This window comes from Oncorhynchus tshawytscha, linkage group LG08, assembly GCF_018296145.1.
Source record: "Oncorhynchus tshawytscha isolate Ot180627B linkage group LG08, Otsh_v2.0, whole genome shotgun sequence".
Classification (NCBI taxonomy): domain Eukaryota; kingdom Metazoa; phylum Chordata; class Actinopteri; order Salmoniformes; family Salmonidae; genus Oncorhynchus; species Oncorhynchus tshawytscha.
The window spans coordinates 1156753-1171752 of record NC_056436.1 but is presented as its reverse complement, the minus strand read 5'-3'; the positions used below and the strand labels follow the sequence as shown (position 1 = coordinate 1171752).

Sequence of the window (15000 nt, the reverse complement as noted above, 5' to 3'; positions counted from 1 at the left end):
TCTACTCTCCAGGCTCTCCAGGCTCCAGGCTCTACTCTCCAGGCTCTACTCTGCTCTACTCTCCAGGCTCTACTCTGCTCTACCCTCCAGGCTCTGCCCTCCAGGCTCTACCTCCAGGCTCTACTCTGCTCTACCCTCCAAGCTCCACTCTGCTCTACTCTCCAGGCTCTACACTCCAGGCTCTCCTCAGGCTCTACCATCCAGGCTCTACTCTCCAGGCTCTACTCTGCTCTACCCTCCAGGCTCTACTCTGCTCTACTCTGCTCTACCCTCCAGGCTCTACTCTGCTCTACCCTCCAGGCTCCACTCTGCTCTACCCTCCAGGCTCTCCACTCTGCTCTACCCTCCAGGCTCTGCTCCCTCCAGGCCAGGCTCCAGGCTCTACTCTGCTCTACCCTCCAGGCTCTACTCTGCTCAGGCTCTACTCTGCTCTACCCTCCAGGCTCTACTCTGCTCTACCCTCCAGGCTCTGCCCCCTCCAGGCTCTGCCCTCCAGGCTACTCTGCTCTACCCTCCAGGCTCTACTCTGCTCTACCCTCCAGGGCTCTCCAGGCTCTACCCTCCAGGCTCTCCACTCTCCAGGCTCTACTCTCCAGGCTCTACTCTCCAGGCTCTACTCTCCAGGCTCTACTCTCCAGGCTCTACTCTCCAGGCTCTCCACCCTCCAGGCTCTACCCTCCAGGCTCTACCCTCCAGGCTCTACCCTCCAGGCTCTGCCCTCCAGGCTCTACCCTCCAGGCTCTACTCTGCTCTGCCCTCCAGGCTCTACTCACCATCGGCTGCGGTCCACGTCGTACTTGTACAGGTCTCCAGACAGGCCGTACTTGTTAGCGCTGAAGGCCTTGTACCCTCCGTGGATGTAGATGGCTCGGGAGGAGGGGTCAAACACACTGCTGTGGCCGTACCCTCCCTGCACCAGGGCTCCATCGGTAACCACGGCACGCCACGTGTTCCTAGCTGGAGCAGAACAGAGGGTTAGGGTGGGTTATGGCTGTGTCTAGTCAGGTATTGTTAGTATAATTTAATTATGCCAATGTGCTTTCATCAATTGAAAGCCCTTAATCTATTTTATGAGAATTTATAATATTCTTGTTTGCATAAAATAGACACAGACCAGTCTTTCAATAATAGGTCATAGAATTTATTCTCGGAGCGCGCTCCCACTTAATCACGAGCAACAGTTTATATACAGATCATGACGTCATTTCATTGCTTTAACAGAATCCCCTCCTCTCGACCTGGCCAAAGTGAGGTGAAAAGTTCATTCTAACTTACTAACACACTCCCAGGTAACTTTTGACCCCTCAACATTATCGATCACCACTGAGCTGACAGTTTTAATTAACAGAAAACCTAGGAATGCACTCACTGTCTTATCTAAAAACCTCAGAGCTAAGTTTCTGTAGGTTCAACCATAGGGTAACGACCTTATGTGTTTTCACAGTCCCCAACCCATTAGTTTCTTCCTATTTGGAATGGTGTTCATTAACTTTAATTACTCCTTGTCCGTGTCTCACAACCCCTTCTTATGAACTCATATTGTTAATCAGATATAATAAAACAGAGTATAAGTTTTACTTAGTTACAGTTCCATTTAAAATGATTTGTTCAGTCATTTAATCAGAATTTTCCCAACAGGTATGGGTTAGGGTCGGTTATGGCTGTGTGTAGTCAGGTATGGGTTAGGGTTGGTTATGGCTGTGTATAGTCAGGTATGGGTCGGTTATGGCTGTGTATAGTCAGGTATGGGTCGGTTATGGCTGTGTATAGTCATGTATGGGTCGGTTATGGCTGTATAGTCAAGTATGCGTTAGGGTCGGTTATGGCTGTGTGTAGTCAGGTATGGGTTAGGGTTGGTTATGGCTGTGTCTAGTCAGGTATGGGTTAGGGTTGGTTATGGCTGTGTATAGTCAGGTATGGGTTGGTTATGGCTGTGTGTAGTCAGGTATGGGTTAGGGTCGGTTATGGCTGTGTATAGTCAGGTATGGGTTAGGGTCGGTTATGGCTGTGTATAGTCAGGTATGGGTTAGGGTCGGTTATGGCTGTGTGTAGTCAGGTATGGGTTAGGGTTGGTTATGGCTGTGTCTAGTCAGGTATGGGTTAGGGTTGGTTATGGCTGTGTATAGTCAGGTATGGGTCGGTTATGGCTGTGTGTAGTCCGGTATGGGTTAGGGTCGGTTATGGCTGTGTATAGTCAGGTATGGCTGTGTGTAGTCAGGTATGGGTTAGGGTCGGTTATGGCTGTGTATAGTCAGGTAGGTATGGGTTAGGGTGGCTGTGTATAGTCAGGTATGGGTTAGGTTATGGCTGTGTATAGTCAGGTATGGGTTAGGGTTGGTTATGGCTGTGTCTAGTCAGGTATGGGTTAGGGTTGGTTATGGCTGTGTATAGTCAGGTATGGGTTGGTTATGGCTGTGTGTAGTCAGGTATGGGTTAGGGTCGGTTATGGCTGTGTATAGTCAGGTATGGGTTAGGGTCGGTTATGGCTGTGTGTAGTCAGGTATGGGTTAGGGTCGGTTATGGCTGTGTATAGTCAGGTATGGGTTAGGGTCGGTTATGGCTGTGTGTAGTCAGGTATGGGTTAGGGTTGGTTGCTGTGTATAGTCAGGTATGGGTTAGGGGGTCGGTTATGGCTGTGTGTAGTCATGGGTTAGGGTGGGTTATGGCTGGTTAGTCAGGTATGGGTTAGGGTCGGTTATGGCTGTGTATAGTCAGGTATGGGTTAGGGTTGGTTATGGCTGTGTATAGTCAGGTATGGGTTGGTTGGTTATGGCTGTGTATAGTCAGGTATGGGGGTTGGTTATGGCTGTGTGTAGTCCGGTATGGGTTAGGGTCGGTTATGGCTGTGTATAGTCAGGTATGGCTGTGTGTAGTCAGGTATGGGTTAGGGTCGGTTATGGCTGTGTATAGTCAGGTATGGGTTATGGCTGGGTCAGGTATGGGTTGTGTATAGTCAGGTATGGGTTAGGGTTGGTTATGGCTGTGTCTAGTCAGGTATGGGTTAGGGTTGGTTATGGCTGTGTATAGTCAGGTATGGGTCGGTTATGGCTGTGTGTATGGGTGGTTATGGCTGTGTATGGGTTATGGGGTATAGTCAGGTATGGGTTAGGGGTTATGGCTGTATAGTCAGGTATAGTCAGGTATGGCTAGTGTGGGTTAGTCAGGTATAGTCAGGTTAGGGTCGGTTATGGCTTATGGCTGTGTATAGTCAGGTATGGGTTAGGGTCGGTTATGGCTGTGTATAGTCAGGTATGGGTTAGGGTCGGTTATGGCTGTGTATAGTCAGGTATGGGTTAGGGTCGGTTATGGCTGTGTATAGTCAGGTATGGGTTAGGGTCGGTTATGGCTGTGTATAGTCAGGTATGGGTTAGGGTCGGTTATGGCTGTGTATAGTCAGGTATGGGTTAGGGTTATGGCTGTGTGTAGTCAGGTATGGGTTAGGGGTTGGTTATGGCTGTGTATAGTCAGGTATGGGTTGGTTATGGCTGTGTCTAGTCAGGTATGGGTTAGGGTTGGTTATGGCTGTGTCTAGTCAGGTATGGGTTGGTATGGTTATGGCTGTGTATAGTCAGGTATGGGTTAGGGTATGGGTTATGGCTGTGTATAGTCAGGTATGGGTTTGGTTATGGCTGTGTATAGTCAGGTATGGGGTCGGTTATGGCTGTGTATAGTCAGGTATGGGTTAGTCAGGTATGGGTTGGGTGGTTATGGCTGTGTAGTCAGGTATGGGTTAGTGTATGGGGTTATGGCTGTGTATAGTCAGGTATGGGTTAGTCAGGTGGGTTGGTTATGGCTGTGTCTAGTCAGGTATGGGTTAGGGTTGGTTATGGCTGTGTCTATGTGTATAGTCATGGGGTTATGGGGTTAGTCAGGTATGGCTGTGTCTAGTCAGGTATGGGTTGGTTATGGTTGTGTATAGTCAGGTATGGGTTGGTTATGGCTGTGTCTAGTCAGGTATGGGTTAGGGTTGGTTATGGCTGTGTATAGTCAGGTATGGGTTAGGGTCGGTTATGGCTGTGTATAGTCAGATATGGGTTAGTGTTGATATGGCGGACTCACTAAACAGAGAACATCCCTGGTTATCCCTACTGCCTCTGATCTGGAGGACTCACTAAACAGAGAACATCCCTGGTCACCCCTACTGCCTCTCTCACTCAATTTTATACACCTGTCAGCAACAGGTGTGGCTGAAAAAGCCGAATCCACTAATTTGAAGGGGTCTCTGCGTACTTTTGTATATATAGTGTCTATGTAACGATACTTCATAACAGAGGGGTTAAGAACAACAATATACAATCTGTTTATAGGGAGCTGGGAAATCTACAGGACCAACAGTACAGGAACACCATATACGGTCACACTCACCAAAGTTGTACTCCTGCACCTGGCTGATGTACCCGTATAGAGGACAATGTCCGAACAGCACCAACATGACTGGACTACCCCCCTCCAACAGGGGGGGAACTACGTGGGCAGAGTGTCCCACCACGGCCCACTGTTCCTGGGCTCGGGCAGAGAGGGACACCCAGGTCTGGTTCTGGATGTGGAACACCCACAGCTGGCTGGTCACGTTGCCAGTAGAGTCTATCTTCCCTCCGTACATGTAGATCTTTCCCTGGGTTTAGAGGAGGAACAGGACGTTAGGACAGGAGGAACAGGACGTTAGAGAGGAGGAACAGGACGTTAGAGAGGAGGAACAGGACGTTAGAGAGGATGAACAGGACGTTAGAGAGGAGGAACAGGACGTTAGAGAGGTGGAACAGGACGTTAGAGAGGAGGAACAGGACGTTAGAGAGGAGGAACAGGACGTTAGAGAGGAGGAACAGGACGTTAGAGAGGAGGAACAGGACGTTAGAGAGGATGAACAGGACGTTAGAGAGGAGGAACAGGACGTTAGAGAGGAGGAACAGGACGTTAGAGAGGATGAACAGGACGTTAGAGAGGAGGAGGAACAGGACGTTAGAGAGGAGGAACAGGACGTTAGAGAGGAGGAACAGGACGTTAGAGAGGAGGAACAGGACGTTAGAGATGAGGAACAGGACGTTAGAGGATGAGGAACAGGACGTTAGAGATAGAACAGGAGAGATGGGGAACAGGACGTTAGAGAGGAGGAACAGGACGTTAGAGAGGGGAACAGGACGTTAGAGAGGGGGAACAGGACGTTAGAGAGGAGGAACAGGACGTTAGAGAGGAGGAACAGGACGTTAGAGAGGAGGAACAGGACGTTAGAGAGGAGGAACAGGGAACGTTAGAGAGGAGGAACAGGACGTTAGAGAGGAGGAGCAGGACGTTAGAGAGGAGGAACAGGACGGAGGAGGAACAGGACGTTAGAGAGGAGGAACAGGACGTTAGAGAGGAGGAGCAGGACGTTAGAGAGGAGGAGCAGGACGTTAGAGAGGAGGAGCAGGACGTTAGAGAGGAGGAACAGGACGTTAGAGAGGAGGAACAGGACGTTAGAGAGGAGGAACAGGACGTTAGAGAGGAGGAACAGGACGTTAGAGAGGGGGAACAGGACGTTAGAGAGGAGGAACAGGACGTTAGAGAGGAGGAACAGGTTGTTAGAAAGGACAGGTTATGACAAGTTATAATATGACATTACGGAGAAGGACAGATGGCAAAATCTTAGGTCTCACTTCACAACAGACAACAACAAGAGGTTAGCTGACATCTCAACACATTACGTTGAGAAGGAGCACTAACGAGCCATCTACCACAGGGTGAAACAGATTCTTAGGGAATTGATGTTGTTTGAGGTCAGGACCAAAGGTCAAGCTTCTGACAAAGCTAGCGAAAGTGTATGCTACAGAGTATTCTACTATTGACAACGAAATAGTACTTTGTCAATATTACTACGGATGAACAACTGTCCCTAGAGCCCATACCTCATGTAGTGCCAGAGAGTGTCCGTATCGTCCCATGACGGAGTTGACAGAGCGGTTGAGAGACAGCCAGCGATGGGAGCTGAGGTTATACCTGGGAGGAGAGAGAGAAGATCAGGACCACTGAGCATCAACGGCAAGACCAGGTAGGCCAGACCAGACCCAGGTGGGCCAGACCCAGGTGGGCCAGACCCAGGTGGGCCAGACCCAGGTGGGCCAGACCCAGGTGGGCCAGACCCAGGTGGGCCAGACCCAGGTGGGCCAAGTAGGGCTTGGTTACATTATGGGTTCATTCCATGGACACAAATGAAGCATAATCCTGGACTAAAATAAGATTCTCCATTGAGTTAGCATCTGCTGGGGCAAGAGGTCCGTGCTGCTTACGCCAAATCCTGACTGCCATCACCATGACGCAACAGGAACCAGGATTCGGCGGACCAGGCAATGTTTTTCCACTCCTCAATTGTCCAGTGTTGGTGATCACATGTCGACCGGAGCCTCTTCTCATTGTTGTTAGCTGAGTGGAACCCTGAGTGGTCGTCTGCTGCAATAGCCAATCCGTGGCAAGGACCGACCAGTTGTGTGTTCAGAGATGCCGTTCTGCACACCTCTGTTGTACTGCGCCGTTACTTGTCTGTTTGTGGCCTGTTAGCCATTCTTGTCATTCTGCTTCTCATCAACAAGCTGTTTTCATCCATAGGACTTCCCGTTGCCTGGATGTGTTTTGTTCGTTCTGTGGGAAATCCTAGACACTGTGGTGCGTGAAAAGCCCAGGAGAAAAGCCCAGGAGGGCGACTGTTTCTGAGATACTGGATCCGACGTCCATGACACCGACAATCATACTGCTGAGCGTCGCTTAGGTCACTCCTTCTGCCCATTCTAATGTTCAATCCAACAGTAACTGAATGCCTCGATGCCTGTCTGCTGGCTTTATATAGCAAGCCATGGACACGCGACTCACTGTCTGTAGGAGCGATCCATTTTCGTAAACGGGGTGGTGTACCTAATAAACTGTAGTGTACAGTGCAACTTGTCACTCTAATCTTAAAGGGATAATGTGAGATTTTGGCAGTTAACCCTGAGACCCAAGCATAGATACAAGCAGAGATCCAAAAGAAAATAATAAATTGTAATAAGCCTCTAATTATGAAAATAATAAATCATGTTTGAGGAACAATTTTCTGGAAACCATGGGGTTTCATCCAGTTGATTTTCAAACACCCACCAGAGGGGTGACTCCATCAAACGGACTAAAAGGCGTGATGACGCACATAAAGATTACAATCCCATGCACCGAATAAAAAAATACTTCAATGGCATTTTAGACACTACTGTTTTGTCTGTAAAAACAGATATACCCACTCTGGTATTATCAAATCAAATCAAATTTTATTTGTCACATACACATGGTTAGCAGATGTTAATGCGAGTGTAGCGAAATGCTTGTGCTTCTAGTTCCGACAATGCAGTAATAACCAACAAGTAATCTAACTAACAATTCCAAAACTACTGTCTTATACACAGTGTAAGGGGAACATATAGCCAACAGCTATAAAAACCGTGGATAGATGACATCATTTGCACAAAATTGAAAGAGCAGACCGCCGCATTTAACCGCGAAATGGTGACTGGGAATATGTTAGAGTACAAACACTCCGTAAAGCAATCAAACAGGCAAAACATCAGTACAGAGTTCAGAGGTCGAACGATTATGGTTTTTCAACGCCGATACCGATTAAATCGGACAATTTTATATTTATTTTTTTGTAATAATGACAATTACAACAATACTGAATGAACACTTATTTTAACTTAATATAATACATCAATAAAATCAATTTAGCCTCAAGTAAATAATGAAACATGTTAAATTTGGTTTAAATAATGCAAAAACAAAGTGTTGGAGAAGAAAGTAAAAGTGCAATATGTGCCATGTAAGAAAGATAACGTTTCAGTTCCTTGCTCAGAACATGAGAACATATGAAAGCTGGTGGTTCCTTTTAACATGAGACTTCAATATTCCCAGGTAAGAAGTTTTAGGTTGTAGTTATTATAGGAATTATAGGACTATTTCTCTCTATACCATTTGTATTTCATTAACCTTTGACTATTGGATGTTCTTATAGGCACTATAGTATTGCCGCTGTAACAATATAGCTTCCGTCCCCCTCCTCGCTCCTACCTGGGCTCGAACCAGCAACACATCGACAACAACCACACTCGAAGCATCGTTACCCATCGCTCCACAAAAGCCGCGGCCCTTGCAGCGCAAGGGGAATAACTACTCCAAGTCTCAGAGCGAGTGATGTTTGAAACGGTATTAGCGCACACCCAGCTAACTAGCTAGCCATTTCACATTGGTTACACCAGCCGTTAGGCTGATAGGCTTGAAGTCATAAACAGCGCTGTGCTTGCGAAGAGCTGCTGGCAAAACGCACAAAAGTGCTGTTTGAATGAATGCTTACGAGCCTGCTGCTGCTCAGCTAGACTGCTCTATCAAATCAGACTTAATTCTAACATAATAACACACAGAAATACGAGCCTTTGGTCATTAATATGATCGAATACGGAAACTATCATTTAGAAAACCAAACGTTTATTATTTCAGTGAAATACGGAACCGCTCGGTATTTTATATAACGGGTGGCATCCCTAAGTCTAAATATTCAGTGGCCACCAGCTGCATTAAGTAATGCAGTGCATCTCCTCCTCATGGACTGCACCAGATTTGCCACTTGCTCTGAGATGTTACTCCACTCTTCCACCAAGGCACCTGCAAGTTCCCCGACATTTCTGGGGGGAATGGCCCTAGCCCTCACCCTCTGATCCAACAGGTCCCAGACGTGCTAAATGGGATTGAGATCCGGGCTTTTCGCTGGCCATGACAGGACACTGACATTCCTGTCTTGCAGGAAATCACACACAGAACGAGCAGTATGGCTGGTGGCATTGTCATGCTGGAGGGTCATGTACAGGATGAAATTTAGACAGCATTGCATTTTGGCAACGTTGGGTCTTGCAGGGGTTAAGCTCTTTTTCTACTTCCCCCAACTTGCAGGTAGTTTTGCGAGCCATTGCTAACTAGCATTAGTGCAATGATTAGAAGTCTATGAGAACAGCATGCTAGCTAATCCCATAGACTTCCAGTCACTGTTAGTTAGCAATTGCGTTACCGCTAGTTAACAACTTCCTTCAAAATAGGATCCATGAATTCATCTGACTTTGGGCATTAATGGGCTTCATTGCCCAAATCTTGAACTACTAACTATTCATTTAAAAGCGCATTGACAGAAAAAAATCCTTCAAGCCGGAAAGGAACAATTGTCCTGGTAGACGGCTGGTCTTTAATATACACACAGTAGTTAGCTAATATTGAGTGGCGGCAGGTTAGCCTAGTGGGTAGAGCGTTGGACTAGTAACCGGAAGTTTTTTTAGGCACCAGGCAAGTCAGTTAAGAACACATTCTTATTTCCAATGACGGCCTAGGAACAGTGGGTTAACTGCCTGTTCAGGGGCAGAACGACAGATTTGTACCTTGTCAGCTCGGGGGGTTTGAACTTGCAACCTTCCGGTTGCTAGTCCAATGCTCTAACCACTAGGCTACGCTGCCGCCCCAGTTCAAACCCCCGAGCTGACAAGTTAGCTAATATTTTGATGTAATGATGTCCAATACTTACGCTTTGACCATCTGGTAGTCTGAGGAGTTGAAAACATAACCCCCGATGACCCACATGACCCCCTGATCCACTACGGCCTTGTGGGAAGCCCTGGCCAGCCCCGGCTCAGGGTATTCTTCCCGCTGCCAGAATGAAGAGTTGGCCGGGATGGACACAGAGCAGTCTGGACCTGTTGGGGAGAGAAGATTTCAAGAGTCTGACTCCCTTATTGGTCTTCACACACTTCACAGGAATTTTTGTCCACTTTTATTATGTGTTCTTTGATCTCGGTCGGTCTTTTATTGCAGTTATTTTGCAGACACCATCTATTGCCAGGAGAATCATCTAAGGTAAGCCTAAAAACTCAGTGAATTTAACTTTATCTTAATATGCGAGTGGTTTCAGGAAGCTAGGCCTATGTCACACATCACTACTTCACAGGAGAGACATTTGAACATATATTTTTTTGTTTTATCAAAATGCATTTTGGGGCAAAAATACCTTCTGGAACATGTGAACTTTCATGTGTCTTAATAACAAATGTGTATTTTATCTGTAAATCCACTTAGCATTCTATTGAATCTCATGAACATGTGTACATGTCTAGACAATAGTGACCCATCCACTAAAATAGATGTGGCTGTGACCATCAATTTAGACAAGTGTGTCTGGGTAATGTAGTGGTTCTGGGTAATGTAGTGGTTCTGAGTAATGTAGTGTGTCTGGGTAATGTAGTGGTCCTGGGTAATGTAGTGTGTCTGAGTAATGTAGTGTGTCTGGGTAATGTAGTGGTTCTGGGTAAAGTAGTGGTTCTGAGTAATGTAGTGTGTCTGAGTAATGTAGTGTGTCTGGGTAATGTAGTGTGTCTGAGTAATGTAGTGTGTCTGGGTAATGTAGTGGTTCTGGGTAAAGTAGTGGTTCTGAGTAATGTAGTGTGTCTGGGTAATGTAGTGTTTCTGGGTAATGTAGTGTGTCTGGGTAATGTAGTGTGTCTGGGTAATGTAGTGGTTCTGGGTAAAGTAGTGGTTCTGAGTAATGTAGTGTGTCTGGGTAATGTAGTGGTTCTGGGTAAAGTAGTGGTTCTGAGTAATGTAGTGTCTGGGTAATGTAGTGGTTCTGGGTAAAGTAGTGGTTCTGAGTAATGTAGTGTGTCTGGGTAATGTAGTGTGTCTGGGTAATGTAGTGTGTCTGAGTAATGTAGTGTGTCTTGAGTAATGTAGTGTGTCTGAGTAATGTAGTGTGCCTGGGTAATGTAGTGTGCCTGGCTAATGTAGTGTGCCTGGCTAATATAGTGTGCCTGGGTAATGTAGTGGTCCTGGGTAATGTAGTGGTCCTGGGTAATGTAGTGGTCCTGGGTAATGTAGTGGTTCTGGGTAATGTAGTGGTCCTGGGTAATGTAGTGGTTCTGGGTAATGTAGTGTGTCTGGGTAATGTAGTGTGTCTGGGTAATGTAGTGTGTCTGGGTAATGTAGTGTGTCTGGGTAATGTAGTGTGTCTGGGTAATGTAGTGTGTCTGGGTAATGTAGTGGTCCTGGGTAATGTAGTGGTTCTGGGTAATGTAGTGGTTCTGGGTAATGTAGTGGTTCTGGGTAATGTAGTGGTCCTGGGTAATGTAGTGTGTCTGGGTAATGTAGTGGTGCTGGGTAATGTAGTGTGTCTGGGTAAAGTAGTGGTCCTGGGTAATGTAGTGGTCCTGGGTAATGTAGTGTGTCTGGGTAAAGTAGTGGTTCTGGGTAAGCATCATCTAATAATTATAAATGATGTGTATCTGGACACGTTTTGTTGTTGATATTGCTGCTAGGCAACTAACCATTTCACTGTACCGTTTACTCCTTCTGTATCCTGTGCATGTGACAAATAAACACATAGCTTTTACAGTGTGTGTGTTTACCAGAGGCAGTAATGTCAACAACATGAGCTGCACTAAAGTCAGATAAAGGCCAAGGACGAGATAAAGGGTATTTTTGTCAGATTAGGATAAAGGCCAAGGACGAGATAAAAGGGTATTTTTGTCAGATTTGGTAAAGGCCAAGGATGAGATAAAGGGTATTTTTGTCAGATTTGGTAAAGGCCAAGGATGAGATAAAGGGTATTTTTGTCAGATTTGGTAAAGGCCAAGGACGAGATAAAGGGTATTTTTGTCAGATTTGGTAAAGGCCAAGGATGAGATAAAGGGTATTTTTGTCAGATTTGGTAAAGGCCAAGGACGAGATAAAGGGTATTTTTGTCAGATTTGGTAAAGGCCAAGGATGAGATAAAGGGTATTTTTGTCAGATTTGGTAAAGGCCAAGGATGAGATAAAGGGTATTTTTGTCAGATTTGGTAAAGGCCAAGGATGAGATAAAGGGTATTTTTGTCAGATTTGGTAAAGGCCAAGGATGAGATAAAGGGTATTTTTGTCAGATTTGGTAAAGGCCAAGATGAGATAAAGGGTATTTTTGTCAGATTTGGTAAAGGCCAAGGATGAGATAAAGGGTATTTTTGTCAGATTTGGTAAAGGCCAAGGATGAGATAAAGGGTATTTTTGCCTGGATTTTTCCCTTATTGTAGGCTACTACTTTCACCACTTTTACTGTGTATGATACACTATTCCCTAGCTCTGAGTCTACATAATTTAAATGTTGCTACATGTGCCTGAAATTGAGCTAGTGAGTCACATATTGACAATGAAACACCTGACTGACAGCTAGTTTTACGGCCCTTTAGGTTAGTCCATGTGGAGTCTTACAGCCTCAATACGCCTACAGATGGTTATAACCTCTCTACAGTCTTCTGTTGTCTAGTTACGGCACCGTGACAGAGTCAGAAACAGGTTATAACCTCTCTCCAGTCTTCTGTTGTCTAGTTACGGCACCGTGACAGAGTCAGAAACAGGTTATAACCTCTCTCCAGTCTTCTGTTGTCTAGTTACGGCACCGTGACAGAGTCAGAAACAGGTTATAACCTCTCTCCAGTCTTCTGTTGTCTAGTTACGGCACCGTGACAGAGTCAGAAACAGGTTATAACCTCTCTCCAGTCTTCTGTTGTCTAGTTACGGCACCGTGACAGAGTCAGAAACAGGTTATAACCTCTCTCCAGTCTTCTGTTGTCTAGTTACGGCACCGTGACAGAGTCAGAAACAGGTTATAACCTCTCTCCAGTCTTCTGTTGTCTAGTTACGGCAGCGTGATTTTACAAGTGAGTCTAGAAAATAGGAAATTAAAAAGGTAGGAGCCGTGGAAGCCTGGTAGCCAGGTAGGTTAATAACACAAATTACACGGCTGACGCTGAGGAATGCAACGGAACACTACGGAAGACCTTTGAGGACCGGAAAAGGAGAGAAACCAAAACAACAGGGGTATAGTATAGGAGAATATGAATAAGACTGGTGACATCATCGGAGAATGTCTTTAGAACAGAAAAGGAAGCAAGCATGAAAAGATTATATTAGCAAGGAAACACTGGTATTACTATAGACTACATTCATTAGTATTATAGATACAGCTGGTATTATAGATACAGCTGGTATTATAGATACAGCTGGTATTATAGACTACATTCCTTAGTGTTATAGATACAGCTGGTATTATAGATACAGCTGGTATTATAGATACAGCTGGTATTATAGATACAGCTGGTATTATAGACTACATTCATTAGTATTATAGATACAGCTGGTAGTATAGACTACATTCCTTAGTGTTATAGATACAGCTGGTATTATAGATACAGCTGGTATTATAGATACAGCTGGTATTATAGACTACATTCATTAGTGTTATAGATACAACTGGTATTATAGATAAAGCTGGTATTATAGACTACATTCATTAGTATTATAGATACAGCTGGTATTATAGATACAGCTGGTATTATAGATACAGCTGGTGTTATAGATACAGCTGGTATTATAGACTACATTCATTAGTATTATAGATACAGCTGGTATTATAGATACAGCTGGTATTATAGATACAGCTGGTGTTATAGATACAGCTGGTGTTATAGATACAGCTGGTATTATAGATACAGCTGGTATTATAGATACAGCTGGTATTATAGATACAGCTGGTGTTATAGATACAGCTGGTATTATAGATACAGCTGGTGTTATAGATACAGCTGGTATTATAGACTACATTCCTTAGTATTATAGATACAGCTGGTGTTATAGACTACATTCCTAGTATTATATATACAGCTGGTATTATAGATACAGCTGGTAGTATAGATACAGCTGGTATTATAGACTACATTCATTAGTATTATAGATACAGCTGGTATTATAGACTACATTCCTTAGTATTATAGATACAGCTGGTATTATATATACAGCTGGTGTATAGATACAGCTGGTATTATAGACTACATTCCTTAGTATTATATATACAGCTGGTATTATATATACAGCTGGTATTATAGATACAGCTGGTATTATAGACTACATTACAGCTTAGTGTTATAGATACAGCTGGTATTATAGATACAGCTGGTATTATAGATACATTCATTAGTATATTATAGATACAGCTGGTATTATAGATACAGCTGGTGTTATAGATACAGCTGGTATTATAGACTACATTCATTAGTATTATAGATACAGCTGGTATTATAGATACAGCTGGTATTATAGATACAGCTGGTGTTATAGATACAGCTGGTGTTATAGACTACATTCATTAGTATTATCAATACAGCTGGTATTATAGATACAGCTGGTGTTATAGATACAGCTGGTATTATAGACTATTATTACAGCTGGTATTATAGATACAGCTGATACAGCTGGTATTATAGATACAGCTGGTATTATAGATACAGCTGGTATTATAGATACAGCTGGTATTATAGATACAGCTGGTATTATAGATACAGCATTAGTATTATAGATACATTTATTACAGCTGGTATTATAGATACAGCTGGTATTATAGATACAGCTGGTATTATAGATACAGCTGGTATTATAGACTACATTCATTAGTATTATAGATACAGCTGGTATTATAGATACAGCTGGTATTATAGATACAGCTGGTATTATAGATACAGCTGGTGTTATAGATACAGCTGGTATTATAGATACAGCTGGTATTATAGATACAGCTGGTATTATAGATACAGCTGGTGTTATAGATACAGCTGGTGTTATAGATACAGCTGGTGTTATAGACTACATTCCTTAGTATTATAGATACAGCTGGTGTTATAGATACAGCTGGTATTATAGACTACATTCATTAGTATTATAGATACAGCTGGTATTATAGATACAGCTGGTATTATAGATACAGCTGGTGTTATAGATACAGCTGGTGTTATAGACTACATTCATTAGTATTATAGACTACATGTCATCTCTCTGTTCACACTCAGTCAATAAAAGACAGGAGGGACTGTTGACAGTACAGTGGTCAAATGAATACATCATTGACTGAAAGGTCATAGCCAATGTGCTTCCATGATCGTGGCTTTTTATTTTT

The 15000-nt window shown here is 44.2% G+C and overlaps 1 protein-coding gene across 1 annotated transcript in view; it reads right to left on the bottom strand.

Annotated features, from left to right (window-relative positions):
• atrn (attractin) overlaps positions 1-15000 on the bottom strand; it is a 224784-nt gene that overhangs the window by 177038 nt on the left and 32746 nt on the right. Inside the window, 4 exon segments of the mRNA XM_042325050.1 lie at positions 774-957; positions 4366-4615; positions 5883-5973; positions 9557-9725. Coding sequence (XP_042180984.1) covers positions 774-957; positions 4366-4615; positions 5883-5973; positions 9557-9725 — 694 coding nt within the window.